This window comes from Pleurodeles waltl, chromosome 10, assembly GCF_031143425.1.
Source record: "Pleurodeles waltl isolate 20211129_DDA chromosome 10, aPleWal1.hap1.20221129, whole genome shotgun sequence".
NCBI classification, from domain to species: Eukaryota; Metazoa; Chordata; class Amphibia; order Caudata; family Salamandridae; genus Pleurodeles; species Pleurodeles waltl.
The window spans coordinates 66,617,320-66,642,705 of record NC_090449.1 but is presented as its reverse complement, the minus strand read 5'-3'; the positions used below and the strand labels follow the sequence as shown (position 1 = coordinate 66,642,705).

General features: G+C 43.8%; 1 protein-coding gene across 1 annotated transcript in view; it reads right to left on the bottom strand.

The window, feature by feature from the left end:
- The window catches only part of PALB2 (partner and localizer of BRCA2), a 152,461-nt gene that overhangs the window by 80,702 nt on the left and 46,373 nt on the right, over nt 1–25,386 (bottom strand). The window contains exons 5-9 of the mRNA XM_069209683.1: nt 19,887–21,707; nt 15,883–17,531; nt 14,005–14,097; nt 11,933–12,097; nt 11,770–11,855 (exon numbers count right to left, since the gene is read on the bottom strand). Coding sequence (XP_069065784.1) covers nt 11,770–11,855; nt 11,933–12,097; nt 14,005–14,097; nt 15,883–17,531; nt 19,887–21,707 — 3,814 coding nt within the window. The remainder of the gene's footprint in view (nt 1–11,769; nt 11,856–11,932; nt 12,098–14,004; nt 14,098–15,882; nt 17,532–19,886; nt 21,708–25,386) is intronic.

Here is a 25,386-nt window from a genome sequence, read left to right as displayed (position 1 = left end):
CTCCAACCTACCACACTCCAATCCCCCTCCAACCTACCATTCCAATCTACCACACCCCAATCTACCGCACCCCACCCCAATCCACCCCCTACTCCAATCCCATCCACCCCCTACTCCAATCCCATCCACCCCCCACTCCAATCCCATCCACCCCCCACTCCAATCCCATCCACCACCCTCCACTCCAATCCACCACCCCCCACTCCAATCCACCCCCCCACTCCAATCCCATCCACCACACCCCACTCCAATCCCATCCACCACACCCCACTCCAATCCAACACACCCCACTCCAATCCAACACACCCCACTCCAATCCAACACACCCCACTCCAATCCACCACACCCCACTCCAATCCAATCCACCCCACCCCACCCCACCCCAATCCAATCCAATCCACATCCCACTCCAATCCACCACACCCCACTACAATCCAATCCAATACACTCCAACCTACCACACCAACCTAGCCCACTCAACCCCACTACAACTAACCTACTCTACTTCAATCTACCCCATAAAAATGTACCCCAATCCCAATCTACCCCTCTCCAATCTACACCTATCTACTTCATCCCAATCTACTCCACCACACTCCAATTTACAGCACTCCACTTAAAGCTATCCCAGTCCACTCCACTACATTCCAAACTATCTCTCTCCACTCCAATCTGTCCCACTACAATGTACCCCAAGCTACCCAACTCCACCACAATCTAACCCACTACACCCCAATCTACCCAATTCTACTCAATCTATTCCAATCAACCTCACCACACCCCAATCTACCCCACTGCAATGTACCCCAATCCACCCCAATTCAATGTAGGCCACTACACCCAACCCCAATCCAATCTACCCAACTCCTCTCCAATGTACCCCAGTCCAATGTATCGCACTCCTTTCTAATTTACCCCCACTCCACCAAAAACGCCACTGCAATCTATCCAACTCCTCTCCACCACAATCTACCCACCTCCACCACAATCTACCCCACTCCAAGGTACCACAATCTACCCCACTCCAATCTTTCCCATGCCAATCCACCAAATCTACCCTACTTCACTCCAATCTATCCCAATCCAATCTACCCCCATTCACTCCACTCACATCTACCCCACTCAAATCCAATCATCCCACTCCAATCTACCTCATGCCATTCCAATCCACCTAATCTACTCCTTCACTCTAACCAACCCCACTCCACTCTTCCCCAATCTATCTCACTCTTCTCCAATCTTGACTCCACTCCAATCTATCCAACTCCACTAAAATCTACACCACCATAATCCACCCCCAACCTACCCCAATGTACCACACTGCATTCCAGTCTACCCAGTATATCCCACTCCAATCTACCACACACCGCTCAAATATAACACTCCAGTCCAATCTAACCCAGGCCACCGCACTCCAAACTATTACAACCCACTCTACCCAACTACCCTACTCCAATTTACCCTATCCCAAACAGCCTCATTCCTATCTACCCCACTCCAGTCTATCCCAATCTACTCCACTCCAACCTACCCCCACTCTATCCCAATCTACCCCACACCACTCTAAAACGCCACTTCAATCAATCTAACTCCACTCCAATCTCCCCCAATCTATACCACTCCAAAGCACCCCACTTCTAACTCTCCCACTCCAATATACCCCACTTCACTCCCATCAACCCTACTATAATCTACCCAATTTACCCCACTTCACTTTCACTCCACCCTAATCTACCCAACTCCATTCCAATCTGGCCCTATACACGGCACTCCACCCTACCCCCAATCTACCTCACTCCAATCTACCCACTACATCCCACTCCACTCTTCCTGATCTATCCCAGTCCAATTTAATCTACCCAACTCTGCTCCAATCTACCCCACCCCAATTCAATCTACCTCACTCAAATCTACCTCACTCAAATCTACACTCCAATGCACCTCACTCCATCGCAATTTACCCCACTCTAATCTAGCTCCACCCCATCCCAATCTACTCCACCCCCAAACTATCCTAATATACCCTACTCCACCCCAATCCACTCTACTATAATCTATCCAATCTACGCAACTCCAATCTACCCTACTCCACCACAACTCCCCCACTTCAATCCACACCCACTCTACTCTACCCCACTCTATCCCATCCCACCCAACGCCACAAACTTTTAGCCATGCTGCACATCGCCACATTGGTGTACAGTATAGGTAAAACACATTGCCAAAGCCAACAGCTCTTGCACAGGCGAGAACTATTGGCTTTGCCAATGCTTGTTACATGCGTCACTGAGATGGTGCCTACTGGCCACCCATGTAAAGTCCCACTGCTGGGTGCTTACCCATATAAAGTGCCACTGCTGTCAGCTTAATTTGTCCATGGGCTACATCATGTTGGCATGTAGCACTGAGCAGCAAGCTTGTATTTGTGTATATGTGCTGTCATGTATGTGCACCTGTGAGTGGCAGAATACATGGAGGCCTGAGAGTTTCATATTGTAAGGCAGGTGGACGTGGAGGAGCCCTCCCAGAATGATTTAATTGCCACATTCCTGAGAGCTGGGTGGGAGACACACTGGAGGAAGGAATTGCCAGGCTCTCTCGCACACTTCAAAAGGACTCCTATTCTAAAAAGGGTCACTGGTCAGCGGGGCCTGGACACATCTCGGCAAGAAGATGGTGCTGATAAGGGAAACACTGCAGAGGAGGGGAATCAAAGAACAGGCCTGGTGGCCTGTGTAACCTTTTGGCACATATCAGTGAGGCTGACATTCAGGTGCAATCATCAAGGCACTCCTATGGCCTGTGTTGAGGGGCTATCAAGGCTGGAGTCACTTCTGCTGTGACAGACTACTCCCTGGATAAAGGACAGAACACAGGAGTAGACACTTCAAAGAAAGCAATACCCACCACAAGAATTTCATAGAGAAAAGCATCGTCTAGAAATTGATTTTAAAAAAGCAATCTTGAGTCTCTCAATTTGTCAACCGTCAATCAGTCATTTGTGAGCTGCTATAGATGTGAAGCAGCTCAGCAGGACTTCTGTGACCAGGACTGGGGACCAAGGTCTCCTTGATGGGTGAGGGACATCGCCAAGGATAATTGGGACATTTTGCCCTATAGCACAAGCATCTGCCTGCCGAGACCAAAAAAATAACATGTGAGGAGGAGAGTGCCTGGAGGGAGTGAGGTCTAGAGGTGTCAAGTGGACTCCGAAGCAGATTGTGAGATATACTGTCTTGAGGAACCTCAGGACTGATCTGCCTATCCGCCCATGTGATGCCCAAGTCAGCAAGCTTGTATGCCACAGTGGGCTGTCGTGAAGAAAGTGTTGCTACACTGATAGGGTAGCCTACCTATGTGATGCCCAAGTTGGCGACCCAATGTGCCAGAGTGGGCCACTGTGAAGCACAAGGGCTGTCGTCTAGATGCATCGTGTGAGCCTGAAGAGCCATTTTCTGACCAGTGCACCCAGAGCACTGACTTGAGCACCGAAGATCACGTAACTGACAAAGACCTATCTACAGCATCAGCATCACTGGAGGAGCACCATGGATGCCCAGCGGCCAAGCCAGCAGTGACAAGACTAGAGCTCTTCTTCCGGCACCCGCTCCAGTCCACTCCATCGCCAGACTGTCGAATGCTCCAGGGGGGCTCAGTATCGCAACACTAGCAGAAGTAAGATTATTACTGGGCAGCAGAGCCTTCAGGGAACCTGCTCTGACTAACAGCGTTACGGCACTGAGACACTTTGACTTCTAAAGAGTCACTGTGGGACTTTTAAGACTCATACTCACTAATGGGGCTGAACCTGGACGTTGACTCATGTCAATGGGGATTAACCACCGCCAGTGGACAGGGGAGTGGGACTCAGGAACTCACTCGGATAGCACTAGATGCTGTTTGTGTGTGCAATTTTTAACTTTGTGATTAAACATAAGTCCAATATTTTTCATAAAAGTGAGAAACTGTCTGGACAATCATTTATTGGAATTCCTGAATGTATTCAGAGTCTTAGGCCTGGGTACAACTTGCACCTCCCTCCCTCCGAGAAGCCTTTGACTGCTCAGCTGAGTTACCACATAATTCATGTGAGGGAATGTCTACGTGAGCAGATATACCCCTGTGATGTCTAGTTCCATTACTAGATAGTGCAAGTGACCCGGCAGCCATCTTAGAACATATACTGAAGGGGTAATACTTGGCCCAGTTGCTACAGACCCCTAGTAGGTCGGGCCTGGGACATTAGGAGTACAAAGCCTGAAAGCCCAAAGTTGGGCCCAGTAGCTCCTGTTTGCCCCATGGCCCTCTGAAAGGGTTTCTTATGGGGCTCTAGAGGCTGCAGAATGAAAACAGCCCCTGACCCTGGCAGCAACTCTAATAGGTTCCCTAGAGGAGTGATCTTCTCAAGTTCTGGTGTTGAACACGACTCCGCAGTAGGCGGAGCTTTGTGCTTACCCTTAAAACAGGCGTGGTGCTCCAGGCAAGAATCACCATGTCTTTTTTATTGTGTCATCTTGTTTTCTTTGAAGACTTAGAGGAATTAGAAGATATAGATTGGGATCAGGAGCTGAAGCGAGCCGGACACCCATCATGGGCATCGGCCATGGAAAGTTTAGCCTAGATGTTCATGTATTGACACATCATGCCTTGACATCACGTACCATAGGCAAACTTCGGGGTTCAGCCCTGGACATTTTCTTTCACGATCACAACAGGGTTTAATTCTGGAATTTAAGGGGATGACATCCCTAACCGGTGCACTTGTATGAATTTTATGAGATTTATAGGATGCTAATGTTTACAAAATGACAGAAAATGAAAATGTCACTTACCCAGTGTACATCTGTTCGTGGCATTAGTCGCTGCAGATTCACATGTTGTGCATAGTCCGCCGTCTGGTGTTGGGTCGGAGTGTTACAAGTTGTTTTTCTTCGAAGAAGTCTTTTCGAGTCACGAGACCGAGGGACTCCTCCTCCTTTGTTCCATTGCGCATGGGTGTCGACTCCATGTTAGATTGTTTTCCCCACAGAGGGCGAGGTAGGAGTTGTGTATGTTAGTAATAGTGCCCATGCAATGGATTGGATAAGTATGTACCAAATAAGGTTTAAGTAATATATTTACAAATGTACAAATGTTGAAGATAACTTCCAAACGGCTACAGGCTCCCGGGGAGGCGGGTGGGCACATGTGAATCTGCAGCGACTAATGCCACGAACAGATGTACACTGGGTAAGTGCCATTTTCAGTTCGATGGCATGTGTAGCTGCAGATACACATGTTGTGCATAGGCTAGTAAGCAGTTATCTCCCCAAAAGCGGTGGCTCAGCCTGTAGGAGTGGAAGTAGTCTGAAATAAAGTTCTTAGTACGGCTTGACCTACTGTGGCTTGTTGTGCGGATAGCACGTCTACACAGAAGTGCTTAGTAAATGTGTGAGGCGTAGACCATGTGGCTGCCTTACATATCTCGTTCATTGGAATGTTTCCTAGGAAGGCCATGGTAGCGCCTTTCTTTCTGGTTGAATGTGCCCTTGGTGTAATGGGCAGCTCTCTCTTTGCTTTGAGGTAGCAGGTTATGATGCACTTAACTATCCATCTGGCTATACCTTGTTTTGATATTGGGTTTCCTGTATGAGGTTTTTGAAATGCAATAAACAGTTGTTTTGTTTTCCTAATTTCTTTTGTTCTGTCAATGTAGTACATTAATGCTCTTCTGATGTCTAATGTATGTAGTGCCCTTTCAGCTACTGAGTTTGGCTGTGGGAAGAACACTGGTAGTTCTACCGTTTGATTTAAGTGGAACGGTGAAATAACGTTTGGTAAAAATTTAGGATTGGTTCTTAGGACTACCTTATTTTTGTGTATTTGAATGAAAGGTTCTTGTATAGTAAACCCCTGAATTTCACTTACTCTTCTTAGAGATGTGATGGCAATGAGAAATGCAACCTTCCACGTTAAGAATTGCATTTCGCAAGAGTGCATGGGTTCAAAAGGTGGGCCCATGAGTCTTGTTAAGACGATGTTGAGGTTCCATGAAGGAACAGGTGGTGTTCTTGGTGGTATAATTCTTTTTAGGCCTTCCATAAACGCTTTAATGACAGGTATCCTAAATAGTGAAGTTGAATGGGTAATCTGCAGGTATGCAGATATTGCTGCGAGGTGTATTTTTATGGAAGAGAAGGCTAGATTTGATTTCTGTAAATGTAGTAAGTATCCCACTACATCCTTTGGAGATGCATGTAATGGTTGAACTTGTGTATTATGGCAGTAGCAAACAAATCTTTTCCATTTGCTTGCGTAGCAGTGTCTAGTGGATGGTCTTCTAGCTTGTTTTATGACTTCCATACATTCTTGTGTGAGGTTTAAATGTCCGAATTCTAGGATTTCAGGAGCCAGATTGCTAGATTCAGCGATGCTGGATTTGGATGCCTGATCTGTTGTTTGTGTTGAGTTAACAGATCTGGCCTGTTGGGTAACTTGACATGGGGTACTACTGACAGGTCTAGTAGTGTTGTGTACCAAGGTTGTCTTACCCATGTTGGTGCTACTAGTATGAGTTTGAGTTTGTTTTGACTCAATTTGTTTACTAGATATGGAAGGAGAGGGAGAGGGGGAAAAGCGTACGCAAATATCCCTGACCAGTTCATCCATAGAGCATTGCCTTGAGACTGCCTGTGTGGGTATCTGGATGCGAAGTTTTGGCATTTTGCGTTCTCTTTTGTTGCAAATAGGTCTATTTGAGGTGTTCCCCAAATTTTGAAGTAAGTGTTTAAAATTTGGGGGTGAATCTCCCATTCGTGGACCTGTTGGTGATCGAGAGAGATTGTCTGCTAGTTGATTTTGGATCCCTGGAATAAATTGTGCTATTAGGCGAATGTGGTTGTGAATTGCCCATTGCCATATCTTTTGTGCCAGGAGGCACAGCTGTGTCGAGTGTGTTCCCCCTTGTTTGTTTAGATAATACATTGTTGTCATGTTGTCTGTTTTGACAAGAATGTATTTGTGGGTTATGATGGGTTGAAATGCTTTCAACGCTAGGAATACTGCTAACAATTCTAGGTGATTTATATGCAGCTTTGTTTGATGTACGTCCCATTGTCCTTGGATGGTGTGTTGACTGAGGTGTGCTCCCCACCCTGTCATGGAAGCATCTGTTGTTATCACGTATTGTGGCACTGGGTCTTGGAAAGGCCGCCCCTTGTTTAAATTTATACTGTTCCACCATAGAAGCGAGATGTATGTTTGGCGGTCTATCAACACCAGATCTAGAAGGTGACCCTGTGCATGTGACCATTGTGATGCTAGGCACTGTTGTAAGGGCCTCATGTGCAGTCTTGCGTTTGGGACAATGGCTATGCATGAGGACATCATGCCTAGGAGTTTTAATACCATCTTTGCCTGTATCTTTTGTGCTGGATACAAGGCTTGTATAACCTTGTGAAAATTTTTAACCCTTTGTAGACTTGGAGTGGCTATTCCCTTTGTTGTGTTGATTGTTGCTCCTAAGTATTGCTGTGTTTTGCACGGCAGAATGTGAGATTTTGTATAGTTGATGGAGAAACCGAGTTTGTAGAGGGTTTGTATGACATAATCCGTGTGGTGTGAACACTTTGTTAGGGAGTTGGTCTTGATTAGCCAATCGTCTAGGTACGGGAATACGTGTATTTGCTGCCTTCTGATGTGTGCAGCTACTACTGCCAGGCATTTTGTAAATACTCTTGGTGCGGTTGTTATACCGAACGGCAACACTTTGAATTGGTAATGTATTCCTTTGAATACGAACCTTAGGTATTTCCTGTGCGAGGGATGTATCGGTATGTGGAAATACGCGTCCTTTAGATCTAAGGTTGTCATGTAGTCTTGTTGCTTTAGCAGTGGTAACACGTCTTGTAGCGTGACCATGTGAAAGTGGTCTGATTTGATGTAGGTGTTTAGTGTTCTGAGATCTAGGATTGGTCTCAGTGTTTTGTCCTTTTTTGGTATTAGAAAGTACAGTGAGCAAACTCCTGTGTTTTTTTGTGTACATGGTACCAATTCTATTGCGTCCTTTTGCAGTAATGCTTGAACTTCCAGTTCTAGAAGGTCTAGATGTTGTTTGGACATATTCTGTGTTTTTGGTGGGACATTTGGAGGGAGTTGGAGAAATTCTATGCAATAACCATGTCGGATAATTGCTAAGACCCAAGTGTCTGTTGTTATCTCCTCCCAAGATTTGTAAAACTGACTTAGTCTTCCCCCCACTGGTGTTGTGTGAAGGGGTTGAGTGACTTGTGAGTCACTGTTTGGTTGGAGGGGTTTTTGGACTTTGAAATTTTCCCCGGTTTCTAGGGAATTGTCCTCCTCTGTACTGGCCCCGAAAGCCTCCCCTTTGGTACTGTCCCTGGTATGTAGACGGTGTTGATTGTGAGGTACCGGCTTGTGTGGCTTGACCCCGAAACCCCCCTCTGAAGGTTGTTTTGCGGAAGGTGCCGAAAGTGCCTCTGCCCTGCGGGGAATAGAGTGCGCCCATGGCCTTGGCTGTGTCAGTGTCCTTTTTCAATTTCTCAATTGCTGTGTCGACTTCGGGACCAAACAATTGTTGTTCATTGAACGGCATATTGAGCACCGCTTGCTATATTTCCGGTTTAAAGCCAGATGTGCGCAACCATGCGTGCCTTTTAATGGTTACTGCGGTATTTATTGTTCTTGCAGCTGTGTCCGCTGCGTCCATAGAGGAGCGTATTTGGTTATTGGAGATGTTTTGTCCCTCCTCAACCACTTGTTTTGCCCGTTTTTGAAGTTCCTTGGGTAGATGCTCGATGAGATGCTGCATCTCGTCCCAATGGGCTCTATCATATCGCGCTAGGAGCGCCTGAGAGTTGGCGATGCGCCACTGGTTTGCAGCTTGTACTGCGACCCTTTTCCCAGCTGCGTCGAACTTGCGGCTCTCCTTATCCGGAGGTGGTGCCTCGCCTGATGTGTGCGAGTTGGCTCTCTTGCGAGCTGCCCCTACCACGACTGAATCTGGTGGCAGCTGTGAGGTGATAAAAGTAGGGTCCGTGGGCGGTGCTTTATATTTCTTCTCCACCCTTGCAGTTATCGCTCTACTCTTGACCGGGTCTTTGAAGATCTGCTTTGCGTGCCCTAGCATTCCTGGAAGCATAGGCAGGCTTTGGTAGGTGCTATGGGTGGAAGAGAGGGTGTTGAAGAGGAAGTCATCCTCGACAGGTTCTGCGTGTAACGACACGTTATGGAACTCTGCTGCCCTAGCTACCACCTGTGCATACGCTGTGCTGTCCTCAGGTGGTGAGGGCTTGGTAGGGTACGACTCAGGACTATTGTCTGATACTAGGGCGTCGTACAGGTCCCAAGCGTCTTGGTCATCTTGGCTCATGGTGGTATGAGCCGGTGAATGTGACGGAGTCTGTGCCGGTGATATATGAGTCACAGGTGGAGGAGAGGGTGGCGGGGTTACCTTTTTAACCACTTTTGTTTGTGGTGTTTGTTCCTGTTGGAATTCGAGTCTCCTTTTTCTCCTGATTGGGGGAAGGGTGCTGATTTTCCCTGTCCCACTTTGTATGAAGATCCGCTTTTGTGTGTGGTCCACGTCAGTGGTCTGCAACATTCTCCTCAAATCTGTGTTTGCGCATTTGAGAGGACAGTGATTGCTCCTCTGAATACGAGCTGGCAGTCGGTTCGGTTGCCGGTCGCTTTGGCACCGAAACTGTGTCTTGGCCTTTTTTCGGCTCTGAGGAGAATTTCCTCTTTTTCGGAGTCGAGCCTTCTCGGCGTCGATCATCCTCGGTGCCGCTGTCTCTGCGTCGATCTTTTTCGGCAGCACTGTCTCGGTCCCGAGATTGCTGCGTGCCTGTGTCTCGACCGGAGTCGGACGATCTCGGCACTGGTTCGGCCTTTTTCGGTGCCGATGGACGGTCACCTACTTTATGGGTTGAGCCATGGCCTGTTGGCAGTGGCGTCCCCTGGGCCTTGTCTGTTTTCTTGTGTGGTGCTTGCTTCGACGTCTTACTCACGGTTTCTTCGACGTCGAATTCTTCCGAGTCCGATTCATGAATGGAGAAGGCTTCCTCTTCTTCTCCATGTTCCTCGAACCCCCGTTGTCCTGTCGGCGTGGCCGCCATCTGCAATCTTCTGGCTCGCCGGTCACGGAGCGTTTTTCGGGACCGAAACGCACGACAGGCCTCACACGTCTCTTCCCTGTGCTCGGGCGACAGGCACAGGTTACAGACCAAATGTTGGTCTGTATATGGATATTGCAGGGAGAGCTATGGAAAAAGTCTGTCACCTGGGGATGTTCAACAGGTGAAGAATATCCAGGTAGAAGTATCCATCAGAAATAGACTTTATAAGGATATGACTTTACTGGACCATCTTTATGTAAGATGAAACCTAATATGTAATGTGGTTCCTTTCTTGTCATAATTTCTAAATGCCACTACAAAATTATTTAAACACTCTTATTCACCATTCAGAGATGGATGAATCATCCAACACTTTGGCACAGGCTACCCAATCACTGTCCAAGAGTGAGGTACCACTGGCGAACAATATTGGAGGCAAATATCTGGTTCATGATCCACGCATTTGTGTATTTGGTCTTGTCTGTAATTGTGCTTCAAGTAAGATTTTGAGGCTTATCCACTGAAGAAACAGGTGACATCAAGGCCTCAACCTCTGCAATCAGATATCACCAGTCAGGGTCTCAGAATCTACATGGTGGGGCACAAGAAAGGTATTATTGAAAGGCACCTTGGCGATCACCTTTGGAAATTTAGGCCGAAGGATTATCTTGCATAATTTGACACTGTCACGTCATTATAATTTAAGTAGGCGCTGGTACATTTAGGCAAAAAGGCTGCCTGGAACAAGGGATGTAATAACTTTTTGCCTACAAGTCTTCTTGGTGGATGTAACCATGGATTTAGGCACTGGAGGTACCTTGAAGCTCAAGCTAGTCATAAGAATGAGGCACACCTGAATGTTTCCTCGTGGACGGGAGCTGGTATGGAATGACTTGTGTCATAAAAGGATTCTTCTTGATTCTTAAGATAAACTATGGAGGGAAAGAAATTACCCAGTAGTGGTGGAAGGCTGTGAAAACCAAAGTCCACTAACATGAGGCTGCTGGGGCCTCTCCTCTGCTTCTGGCCATAAACACAAAACATGGGCACTTTGCAAGGTGGTCAACTAGAAAATGAACAGCTTCAAGGCAGACTATTGATAAAGCCCTGTAAGGAAAGCAGGTGGCAGGTGTGGAATTTGCATTTAAAGAGAACTGCTCTTCTACCAGTACTCTGGATGCTACAGGTCAGACCTGCGAGACGTTAAAGGCGAGACATAAGGAGGACGTGGCTGTAACAGAAATGCGCTGAGGATCATGTGTTGTGCTGAGAGACTTAATCACCTAATGCCAGAAAAAGGTCTCGGCTATTGGAACCCGCAGAGTAATAAATAAATGGTATGGGTCAGAGCCTGAAGCAGCACAAGCAGCTCAGTTTTCACTCACCTTTTAATTTCTGTGACCCAGTACCATGCAAGAGGGCAGGAAAGCCAAAGAGCCTGGAGGAAGATGGGATTGAATGCTCTTCAGAAACACAGACCTTTCATATTAGCATTCTCTCGTCAGGTAAAAATGTTAGTGGGCAAACTGGAATTAGTTGGAAGAAAATTAAGTGCAGAATTTAACAGAATGCAGCCAGAATAATAAATGTAAGCACTTAGAAATGTGAAATCCCTTCTCTGTTCAAACTGTGGCACAGGACAATACAATCTTACCAGATTTCCTCAATATCCAAGTGCCCCAAAGCCACACATATGACATTATGCTGGTCAGGTAGAGGGATGAGCTGCATGATGGGAACCTGCAAGTATAAATAGGGCAGATATTAGGAAACACTAAAAAGGCATTGAGTGGATTTCCTAAAATGATTTTGCATACCTCCGGAGAATTCCAGGAGTAAACACCTTCCCACTGACACCCTTCAAGGGGTTTCCAGACTACAACAGAGGATTTGCTTGCTGTCACTGTGCACAGTGCCCTGCAGTCAACGCTGTCCCACCACACTGTGCTTAAGTCCACTGCACAGGTGCCACTGGCTGGAGGCTGTTGAGAGAGGGCAGAGGTATGAATCGCTCAGAGGTGGTGCACATATTACTGAAGTAGTCAAAACTTAAATAATGCAGTACCCGCCCCTAAAAACAGCAGAGCTGTGTGGGAGGCCTACCGTGAACATATGCTAAAACATAGAAGCTCTTTGTATATTCTTGGTAACAGGTGGTGCAAATCATGAAGAAGGGAACTCTGTGTCTCCATTACTGGAACAGCAGGGCTAAGGCAGGTCTGGGATGGGTGCACGTGGAAGGCTTTATGGATAACTTAAATTGGAAAAACAGGGAAGGGGGAGCTCAAATTACAAGTGAAATATATTGACAGGTCTGCAGTTTAGTATTGTAATAGAATTGATGGCATCTGCAGATCAGTACAAAAGGACATTAGCAGAGTCACAAGGGGTCTAATCCAGAAGTAGCAACGGTGCCGCTTGTTAGGTGTTTAGTAGAATGGATCACCTGTATTTACAAATGTTTGTAGATAATATAGCTGGGAGCTCCGATGACGGAGCTCAAACATCTGGAGCATTCAACAGCACAGAAACAGTATTGAGTCATCACTACCTCTGCTCTACAGATCTCTTTTGTAACACTTAAGCCGAAATGGTGTGCCGTTTTCAGTAGCAGGCACAATAAACACAATTGAGAGTCTTCAGTTTGAAGTACATAACCAGCAGGTGAGCTGCAGGACTGCAGTTTAGTTTATGCAAGTCGGATTGGTCGTGCATTGACAGCAGAGCTAGGGCCCACACATGGCACTGCTAGTGTATTGCAGGTGCAAATTCTGAATTGTACTTATACCTTACTAACAGGAGAATTAGAAGTGTGGGGCCACGGTAGAGATAGTTGTAGATCTCTGTACTACTGCAAGCTAGGACTAAAACACTGCACAAGCTTAATGGATGAGTTTTAGAACTGCAACAGACTTTTGAAGTCAGTAGCAGACTTTTCAAGTCAGACCTGAAACATGCCAGAAGTCTCTCGATCTCTGAAAAGGAATTAACTTAGAGCACCGTAGGTCAAGACTGGAGTGAATTTGTACAGCTGTATATTGGTCATTTTGTAGATCTAAAATGGGATTTTGTGGCTAAGCCAAATATGAAGAATAGTACTGAAATACAACATGCATTGTATTGGATTGTACTGTCTTGGTATTTATATGAACTTCTTTGCCGCTTGGTGTGGTAAGTAGCTATTCTGTATCATTTCTACACCATTGTGCTGCATGTCAAATCTAAGCTATAATGGCAGAGCTGTGTATGAGCCTTATTTAAAAATAAAAAATAAAATAAAAAAATAAAAAACATTTTTTATTGAGTTTTGCATTATACAACCACTTCCTCTATACACAGTTTGCAAAAGACAATAATCAAACCCAAAGATGTAAGGTGCAATGATAATGCAGGGGATGGTAATGGTGTTTACGTGGGAGAATGTACTGCCTATTGTGTTCGGTGCAGACTGGAATGAGGTCTGTGGCTCAGGAGGCATAAAAGAGGCTGCGTAAGAGTGGGGTTGATGAACTGGGAGGTATGAACTGGGGGGCATAAATGGAGAACTGAGGGCGGGCAATATTATTGCGTCTCGTCGAGAGAAGTTGCGGACGATCGCCTGGGTGGTCAACAAGGAGGGAGAGAGGGCTGTCTCAGGAATGTAGGTGGGTTAGGTACTTTGAGGTGTCCGATGGGCTTTGTGTGTGGGAACTCCGGAATCTGGGGTATCTTCGCTGTGCATGATCCTTATATGGTAAATTTATTAAGTATATTTATTTTTATTGTTCCATTTATGCACACGGTGTAGTGGTTTGTGAGACGCTGTTGTAGAAACAAGAGTGGCACTGTTCATTCAAGGAATCAAAGAATCGTGGACTCCTGTGAGCATAACGAGCCACACTTTTCTCACCTGTATCTGGGAGAGAAGCTGAAGGTCTACTTTCAATGTTCTTTCTCGTCCATCAGCCCGCATGGCAGATTCAGACTCCTTCACATGGTCATTCTTTAAAAACAAGGGGTTAGAGTTTATGTTATTTGTCTGTTAGGCATGAGGCATATGTGACCTGAAAGTGTTTGAGGTGTGACCTAAAGTGATCGCGTCTGTATCAAATAATATACTCAGATACTTATTTGATACAGACGCGATCAGCGCGTCACTCTTCTACTCGCTACAAGGCTTATCATGGTCATCATTGCTACATTCACCTCTTATGATTGATTCACCGCAAGTTCTACACCAACCATTTGTCTGGAACTCCTGTTTATTTCTCCGTACCTACATGTGTCTGCATATCCTAAGCCTTGACAAAGTCTAGAAGACAAAACACGTGTCGGCTTGTTTTGCTGTATGGACTTACGTTGTATATGGTCAATTTTGATTGGAACGCTGACCACTGTTTCTCATCTATAATAAAAATCCAGTATCACCTGTTTGCCGGACTTCGACTCAATTCCTGAAATACCTCTTGGATCAACTACACAGAGTTTTTACCTTGGGTGTGCCCTGGCCTCTGTGTTTTGGTTGTACAGGCAACTACTCACTTTTCCAGAGTGTGTGGTCCTCTGACACCTGTGGTGGCGGGTGTATGGCTAGCCTTGCACCCATTACTACCGGCTGTTTATAAAAGACTATCACAGATGGACACTTGACAAACCTCAGCTGATGTGCGAGCGCCTCTGACATTCACCACCCTTTTCGCTTTGACTTTACTCTAGTGGCAGAATGTTCTAATAGCCTTATAGCCCTTCGTAGCTGGGCTATACCGGCAATTGAAGTACCGTTCCCTTGTTAAAGGGCCGAGCCGAAGTGGGCCTTTAATGGTCCATTAACTATGTCCCCCTTTACTGGGCTAAATCTGACAAAACCATTGCAAGGACAGTTCTGTGACACACTGGTTCAAAGGGATTAGTTACAACTGCTTAAGCCACTTGTACATGTCTTTGTGGTCCACTACACATTCACTCTGGTTTTTTGGGATGTTTGTGAAACCCTTTATGATTCTGAGTAAAAGCTAGTGAAGAATCTTTGCTTAAGATTCATTTATACGCTCCAGACCACACGATTCTGCCAGTTGGAATTTCTAGCGAGCATTTTTTTGGTGGGAGGACAGGGTGTGGTGATGTGACAGTGAGAACATGAAACATAAAGATTGGAATTGAATAACGCCTAGCAGTACAGGTGTGGAAGTAAGTAAGATTGATCTGAATCAATGCACAGTTGGGAACAGTGTCAAATACTGGCTGCACTACTTTGCTCTTTCCCAGCCTTAAGTGAATCAAAATGCTTTTTTAATGAGTAATACAACGAGCCAGTTTCAAGCTTCAAGAGAGCTTGGGATGTTAACTGCTGTCCAATTATGAGGTATGGAATACATCAACACTTCTTAGTTCCCAAACTACTGTTTAAAAAGGTACTTTATTCCCCTGTACAATAGGCTTACCCACCTCTAATTAGATCATGAAAACAGTAGGCGGGGAACTCTTTTGTTACTGTCTTCCACACCAGTAATTAGATTCCACTTTGCTAGTAATGCCCTCTAACTTCTCCACACAAATGCACTTGGCAAGTAGGTGAGCAGCAACATCATAAGCTAAAAAATTGAAAAGAAACCTAAACTTCATAAACCTGTGGAGCACAACATCTTTACAAATAACGAACTGGATACACCTCAGAACAGAACATAATCCAAAAGTGAAAATGGCACTGCACCAAAATAGAAGGTTGTGTCTCACAAACTATGTAATGTAAAATGCCCCTTGTGAGCTGTTAAAAATATGAATTACTTGCCTGTTCAGCACCCCTGTAGCAGCTGCTCTTCAAATCTCTTTCTGGCAGGCTGCTCTCTCCAACATCTTCAATAATGATTGGAAAAATAACTGTAGGCTGACCATGTCTCTCCTGTGCAAGCTTCAACAGTGTGTTGCTGTTTTCACACAGAACTTGCTGCTCTAAAAATAAGGTTTCCTTGGAGGGTGCATCATGGGACACATTCTGCCAAGCCTCACACATAGGAGGACTCTTCTTCGAGTGATGCAAACTCATGTCACACAGCTCTGTGTTTATCTTAGCAGCCATGCTTTGACAGTGTGGTGCATTGGTCTCACACCAGCCAGATTCTGATCCACCAGGTCTCATGCCAGTGTATGGCTCACTGATTTCATATTGTGTTTGTGATCTAAGGTGCCTCTTCTCCGACAGCCGCTCAGTGGTTGGACACAGTCGCTTCTGCAAGGAGACAGGATTTTTTAGACAGCCTTTGATATCTGTTGTGTAGTGCATGAAATCATTATTCTGTTTGCTAAAGTTAACACTGTTTTTTTGGCTGCAGAAATCCCTAGCTGTCTGTGAGGTGTGTTTACAGGAAAGAGCAGATGGCAGCTCACTGAGTAGTGAAGTACAAAGAGCTGGTGTAGGCCCCAATGTGGGAAAAACAGGTGCGCTCATTGAAGCACCATTATGGCAGGCTGTGCCAGGTGAGTCAGTTCCAACAGGGGTCATCAATAGGAAGCTGGAAGTTGATTCCGACTCATCTGGCTGATGCTCAACAGATCCTTTGCATCCCAAGGTAGACAATTCAGCCATAGAGTCCCCAGAGCGAGGAAGATCATCAACATTAATTATACTGTTTGTTCCCAGTTGTTTAAGCATGGTCTCCTTATCTGGAGATAGGTTTCCAATTAGAGCACCACCGGTGTACAGCTGATGGTTCAAATCTAGCTCACTGACTTGTTCCTGAAGGAGACTGCCACTCTGGTGAGTTTGGCCAGGGGATTCATTCTCAAAATTATGTTCTTTAGTAGGGTGTCCAAATTCATAAAACTGCGTTTTTAGCTTAGGCACAGCAATGTGTTTAAGTGCAGCAACCGGACACTTACCAGCGGAAGAAAGATCTCCAGACTGCCTTGATGCAGGCCCTTCTAGTATGACTGACTCAGTTGTGCAAGACTGGTTGTCTAGTTTCCTTGAAACAGTCTGGTCTTGAACTACTGCTTCAACACAGTATGACTGATGTTCCTGCTCCCTCAAAGTTGTCTCTTTAATGATGGTTGCACCAGTAAAAACCTGCTGTCCAGGTGCAGTTCCTGGACAATCCCTTTCTGAAAATCCTGCACTTTGCATTCCATTTTCTATATCGTCCACAGGAGCTTGATCTCTATCTTGACCTCTATTAATTCGAAACGCTTCCTCTGGAAGTTGACACTCAAACGATTCTAGAGGTGGAATACAAAATGATTTTAACTTTTCCAGTTTAAGGAGACCATACTCTTCATCTGGCAAATGAAAATCTTGGACGTCCAAGGTAACTGGAAGCATTTTCAAATTAAGTTTTTCTCCAGGTGTATGAAAGAGAGAGTGACGCCCCTCCAGGGACAATTCCACTGATCCATGACTAGCCAATACTTCCGGAGACTCATTCAGACTCCAGCTTCTTTGATCTGAAATAAGGATCAAAGCATTAAATTGACTTTTCTTTCTTGTCAAATTCCTGAATGCAACATCAGTATCCCTCAAAGCCGGATTCTACAAACTGTCCTCCCAGTTTTATTTTTGAATATATATCATGCAGTTACGGACTCATTCTTAACACTAAACCACTAAGCACAACTACTGAACTTTCACTCTCGATGCAAGAGCACTGGTGGCACCCAGGGAGGGACTTGGAGACTCACACCTTTGACAAAGAGCAAGCATCTAGATTCTGAGAACACAGAACCCTCTATTAAAACTCAAATAAAGGTATGTTCTTCACTTTTTCACTCTGCTGTAATCTTTATTTTCCAAACTCTTGTAATAAAAATAAAAATCGTATTTAAGAAAAATGGGACGGATCATCACATTGCTAAAAGTGGACTTATATTCCACCCAAGTTTTGCTCTATTTAAGTTCTATAGCTAGTTTTATGACGATGCCATTAACCTTTGGATACCCCTATATTATTAGCATTACATCCACATATAGGTTTGAGACTGTCCATCTGGGCTATCAAAGACACAACATCATGGCATTACATTTAAATTGTAATTTCAGTAATAATTCAGTATATTTTGTAACTACACTGTTACACGTGCAGTGGCTAAAGTGTCCCTTATATCTTTCAATTTCTCTCATACCGTATTCACTTTCTGACACACCAAATCACTTTTATGGACGTCATGGCTATGTTTTGCCACATGCGACAATGTACATTTCCCACATACATGGAGGCCATTCTCAACACTCTTTCCATGAATGAATGCCACACTAAAAGTGGCGTCCATTCATATTTGATGGAAGACACACAAACACACGCAATGCGCACAAAGACTTGTGTGCAACTGAGAAGGTGTATCTATAATGGAACCCACCGCAGTCTGCTGACTTTAACTGCATATTCAATTATTTTCCTTTCAAGAATACGATGCTACAAGTCTGCTCACTTTCCATGATATTTCTATCATACATTTTTTTTTTTTTTTTTACAAAATGTACTTCAATTTACCTGAGACCGGCTATTGCACTTTCAACTCACTAATTTCCCTGAAAATGGTACTTCTTGGAGCCGCAATTTTTTAAAAATACATTCATTACTTGACTTTCACAATGCCCTTTATGTGATATAACGAAAAAAAGTGCATATTTGTGCATGACCGTCAACATTGACTTTTTTTTTTTTTTTGGATGGTGGGCACATGAAAAATCTTTCCTCTTGCTTGCTGCGAAAATGATGGGGTGGCCAAGTATTTTGAAAGATTCTCTCAGCATGACAGTCTCTGCCCGTAAACCATTTCTACATTTCACCTATATATTGGGATGCCCGCCCTCTGGGAAAAAAACACAAGGATCATGGCACGATCCAGTGATGTAAACAAGGTTATCCTGGCAGTCATGCATGTCACCATTTTACTCTGTAGGCTTTGTCCTAATGTGCAAAGCAGTGGTGTTCTATACTTTTATCATAGATGTTTAGAATGTTCCGCACCAATGTATTCACCCTATAAAAACAGTTAATGCGTGGTATCATCCATAGGAATTTGCAGACCAATTTGATGATCATATTTGTTGTACAAACACTTTGAGCAATACTCTATTCACAAGACTGCCATAATAATCACATTTTTTTACAACTCCTTACTTAAAAACTGATGGTTTTAGGTTCCTTTTTTCTCCTTATATTGACATTTCTTGGAGTCCGAGAATGTACTGTCACCATCATAATCTGAACAAAACACATGCAGGTAAAATATACCAGTATTGTTTACCTTTAGCCAGGGGGGTCATCTGTTGGGACCTCACACATTTTATAGTGTAAAAGAACCAAGATCACAGCCCTTATTATGTTTAAGCTTCTTTCTCTCATTACTCAGTGTGGAGTGCGTCAGGCCCCCCCCCCCCTTTTTTTTTTTTACAGTATTTAGTTTAAAAAGGTAAGAAGAGCACTCCGCATGGCTGAAGTAGCTCATAACAATCAAATTATCATGTTATATTGGCAATTTCGGCAAATTTGAGGACTAAAGAGCCTCTCCGTCACCTCTTCAGAGCTCATTTCATCCCCATCACAAAATCTTCAACGCACATATGGTTTTTACTTCATAAGTAACATCCCCGCCTTACCATCAGTCATACTAACACTCACTGTGAAACTGAGCCACTTGCTGGCTACTTACACTCATGTTAGGGTTTTATTTTAATGCAAAGCATCTCAAACACATGAACAGCATTTATGTTAAAAAACAAATACTCAAGAGAACAAACAAAAAATTCAAACAGAAGTGACCTATACCTAATCTGAATATATTCTTTCCCACTCTCACCTTTTTCTCTCTTGCGCTGCAGACAGGACAGTCGGGTGCTTTGCCGAGGGGAAGACTCTTTAACAATCAAATGCTCATCTGCCCCTCCAAGAGGTGTCCCTGGAGTCCTTGTGCAGATCCAGGAATACTCTGCTCTTCGCTTTGGAGTTCGTCGAATATTAAATCCCAATTCAAAATCGTTCAGGTCATCAGTGGGGTTCTCCCTCTTAGTGGAAGAGTTCCTGTGTTCCAGGTTATTTTCTACATGCTCCGCCCCCTCCTTTGTATTGCCACTGCGTTCCATAGGCGGTAGAGCTACCATCTCCCTGGTTGTCTCCACTCTGTCTGCAAGCAATGTGCGGCTCTCCTGCAGCAATACAGTATTCTTGTTTGGTTTATACTTTGTCTGGCTTGGAGAGAATGCCGAGCTGCTGAGCGATGAGAGGCACTGTGAAGTGGAATTTTCATTTTTACCAGGCCCATGCCCTACATCTATTTGCAATTTTCTTGTGAACCCAGCTTCCTTCCGTCCTCGTCCGGAGGTTCTTCTCCGCCCCTTTCGTCCACAGTTGAAATGATTAATTTCAGTCATGGACACATAGGATGTGGGAGTCCCATGGCTGGGTGTTTTTGCACAAGTCCCAGCAGTGGTTTCTGATCCAACATAACCTTCACAAGTCTCTGGAATCAACAACTTCGCAACATCTGATGGCACTTTTTGGTCCAAGGAAACAGGATCTACTTTCTCTGTATCAGCAATGACATGCTTCACCTTTTTACGAGAAACTTTTCTGTTTGTGCCTAAATGGCTCTGAATCACAGCATCCAGATCTACCTTCCGCTGGCAACTCGACATGCGGCGTGTTGTCCTGACATAGTATTCCACCGGAAATAGAAGTCCCTCGACCAATGTACAGGAATTGAGTGGGCTGTCTACTGTGACCGGTGGGGACACACATTCTGGCATAACAGTGAGAGATGAAGTCTCATCTTCTACTTGCTTTGGGGATTGTTCTGCAACTGGGTTACTGATCAAAGGACACCTGGGCTCAGTAATGGCTGGTTTGCACTGTGTACTTAATTGATTCACCTTAGAGTTGGGACTTCCAACAGCGGTACCTTTCACTGACCTGCTTGAGATGCACAAATATGAACCCAGCTCCACATCTAACCCTCTGCCTTGAAGGTCTTCTCTCTCTGGAAATGCAGGCACTTCCACATCCTCTCTATTTGCTGGTGAACCTGGAGTCGGGCTTATGAAAAGAGATGGTGTAGATTCCAGACTTTCAGTAGTCAAGTCGAGAGGTAATAAGGGATGCAATTCTGCTCCATCAGTGTCATTTTTTGGAGGTCCACAGACCCCTTCCTTTGAAGGTGGAACCTCTGTTGAGAAGATAGTCATGTCATGCCTCTGCTCTGCACGTAAAGTCTCTTCGACTGTCATTGCATCACATTTGGGTGTTGAGGGGCTACCCCGAAAACTGATCATGCCCACGGGCTGCAGATCCGACTCTGGATTACTCAAGCTCTTCTGGAAAGTGATACTTGGTAATGAAACCTCAAAGGAGGGTGACGCAGTGCCCACTTCTGTCTCTTTCCATGTGGATATAATTCTCCTCAATTTTAGGCGACTCCTTGGGGTGCTTTCTGGAGTTTTATCATTACTGAGTTCAAATGGTTTCTGGTCATCTTTATTTTCAGGAAGACGGCTTGTGCTCAGGCCTTCCCCAATGCAGAAGACTTCAGGCTCAAGATTGAAGGTCACAGAGGTCTTTCTCTGGGTCTCACTTTCGGAGTCACCAGCAGTGGCCTGCAAAACAGATATTACTCCATGTTTTGGATCTAAGGAGAAAAAGTAAGTGGAGAGTGTAAACATTCTGAAAAAGACAACTGTCTAGTGAATTAAGGTTCATTGTGTAAAAATGCTCTTATTAGATGTTTAGCATTCACGTTTGTCATCAAACAATACCCATTTGACTATTCATTCAGGTGCAGCAGGCCAATGTTCTTTGGAGGCAAGTACAAGAGCACTGCAGAATACAGTCATTAACTTGCATTGGGGCATTGTGTCCATGTTGTGCAAAGCAAGATTTGCACAACAAACTCCCTGATCAAAATCTTACTGACCAGGTATATGCAATAGTACCTCGGCTGTGGAATGCTCTCACTGCTAGCAGAGGGGAGGAAAACAGTTGGAGGGCCTTGAATAGCTCTATATAGCTAATAACATTTGAATGGCTGAAAGTGTAATCTCTCTACAGAAGAATCTAAACGATGACCCTTAACAGAAGTGCATCAGATGGCTCACTTTATATATAATGGCTTTTCAATGTGGGAAGAGCAACTTCAGTGAGGTTACAAAAAGCTTTCTACAGAGCTGACAATTCTTTTTTAACATATGGATGCTGACAAATTAAATCACATATTTATTAATTTCTCTTATTAGTAAAAATTTTCATTGTAGGTCTCACTGGGTGGAGCATAAGTATTTTCATACACTCAAATAGATACCCCCCAAACTGTTTAGGAAACCTAATCAAAAACACAATGCAGTATTAAAACAGTGTTAGGACTCTATGACTGAGAATACAGTACTATTAAGGAATGGAGTAAAAAAAATAAAGAAATCTATTGAAGCATCACTTAAAAGTAAATAAAAAGAACATTGAAACTTCTTTTTCATCAACAGTCAAACAACAAGACAAAACTAAGATAAGAAGTAAAAAAGAATAAAAAAAAATACAAAAAAAAGAGTAAGAGTTGCTAATAGGATTTGGGGTAGGAGTGTGGCAGGGAGGCGTATACAGAGAACATTTACAGTTCCTGTGTTCCAGGCTATTTACTGCTACTTACTTACGGGTAGTTTTGGGGTTACATTCTGGATAAGAAATAAAGTTAGGGTGGAGGTAATCATGAGTCAAAGCATCCAAAAGCATAAAAAAATATAAGAACTTGCTGCAGAAGCTATGCACTACAAAGCAATATAAATACATTGAATACCAGAGTATTCTTTACAGGGGTGCCTCATAAATATATTCTACATTCAAATAAAGATAATCATACTATGTGACTGAATTCACCCTGCATACATATGTCTCACATCCAGGTATTATTAAAAAAACAACAATGTGACAAATGGGTTAACTGAATAGGATAAATAAAGACTTTTACGATTGTAATGGTATCCATAAAAACACATAAGCAAAGAATTCTAAAACGCAACAACAAGCCATATAAACTGTAGTTATTCCAGTTCATTGAGCAATAGCTTCATCAATCATGAACAAATACAATTGTTAAAAAGGAACAAAACAACTCAGTGCAAAAGTGGCGACAGTGAAAAAAAATATAGACAAATGTTTCTCAAAGAGTCTGGATTAAACAAAACAGCAACAGACTTTGAATGAATCTTGAAGAGTAACAAATATTCAAAGTCCATCAGTATAACTGTACATGCACCTCACAAAACGTTTTGATTAGTCTAGGTTGTAGCGACATTTTGACTCTTTTATGCGCTATGGGTCATCATCACCTTGCTCAAGTACAAGCCAAAGGATAACATTCGGACAAATGCAATGAGCTTTTAAAAAAGCCCGAAACCAAACCTTACAAACAGCTTTTCTGAGTAGGTGGTCCATCATTTGAGGTTGCTTTAACCCCCAATACAAGATGTTGCTGTCTCTTCTTGGAATTACAGTTCCTGTTTGAAGCATATGTACACGCAGCTCTATGAGAGGGTGATGAATCGCAACACACTTTGGTCCCTGATTTTCCGTCATGATCGTCACTCATTTTCCACCTTAAATCTACTCTTTTCTCCTTCCTGATATCAGGAGTTTGGTGTATTGCTGATATCTCTAACATGACTCATCTTCTATCAAGGATTAAAAGCTTGCTGAAGGGTGTTTTCCTCTTTGTGGGTTTCAATCCTATGACCATCCAGAAGAGGAGACTGACATCTTTCAAGTATATTATTCTGTGCTGGCTGGCACTGTGGTTAATAAAAGGAGTATACCTTTCCTTGGCCACTTTAGAAGGGCACTCAACATACCTTTCCTAATGACTAGAATTTCACAATTATGATGTTGAAACTTGGCAAAATTTGTGAATTTGCAATTTGATGAAATTGTGAAAGGATTTGTTCCATTACGCCACATGAAAGATTTCTTAGTAAAAATGTGAAGTCTTTTTTTCAGCAAAATATTTAAACAAGGGCCAAACCCCCCCAAAAAGACTAATGCCTATTTTAGTTATAGCAATGTTGAATTAATAATTTATTGTACAGATAATAAAATCCAATACAAATAACGAAGAAGCAAAAAAGCAATTGAGAATAAATACAATCAAAAACTGAATTCATGCTAAAAACACGCCTTGATTTAAACATGCATGACACATTTAAAAAAAAAGACATTCCTGCCTGAAGATGTAAGACAATCCTGAAATATAAAAATAAAACAAACCACCCAGCCCAGAACCCCACATAATACATAAAAAGACAAAATACATAAGACACAGCCCTAAAGTGTGTGGCGCATTAAATAGTAATTACAAATACCAACATATGCCGTTGGAACTCCACGGCATGACCAATAACGGGCAATATGGCAAGAGCGTGTAAGAAATTCGGATTATACCTATTCATTGCTCGCTGTGCCACTGAATTTGGATTGTGCAATTTTAATAAATTTTGTTAATAACACATTTAATTAGCATTGGATTGGCTGGGTCCAAAGACTGGATGAAAGCCTGTCGACAGGAGCGAATTCCCAGTTCATTCCATTTGCTCCGAAGCAAGAATCTAAGCTCCTTTGGTAAAACTGGGCACAGGCAAACCATATGATCAATAGTTTAGTCCGCATTACTACAGTCTCTGCACGTCATACCTTCCCCGGAGGATAGCTGCTATTGGGGTAGATGTTTTAAAAAAAAAAAAAACAATTGCCCATCCTTAAGGCCATAAAGGCCTTTTTCAACCAAAACCCATAGGAGCAGGAGAAAAAGGTAGAAGACATACCTGGCTTAAAGGATTCAATTACTGCCCAGGCATGCTTCCGTTGAACGGGGAGGGAACAGTCAGAGTGGTACAAATACAGTCGAATAAGCCTTTTTACATCTAGTTTGAACAGAGAATAGGAGGGATTACTTGCCCAAAGATCGCCAGCATCTAGTCGCCGTTTGGATTCAACCAAGAAATAAGAATAAGTACCCTTTGATTTTGACTCACTAATTTCTTGCCACAAGACTGCCTCCAGGTGACCATCCGTGGCCTGACGCAATTTATAACAAAGCTTCAAAAAAGCACCAGCACAAATTGCCACCAAATCCGGAAGCCCAAATTCCAACCGTACCTGCGCGGGTGAAGCCAGGCGCGGAACATGAATGACTCTCTTGTAGATTTTATTGAATAGCCTATTTAATAGGCAAGAGCCTTAACCCAACAAAATCTCTTGACCATAGACCAGCGATGGGATAATCTTTGCTCTCATAACTTCCATTAAGGGAAGAAGGGTCGGCCCCT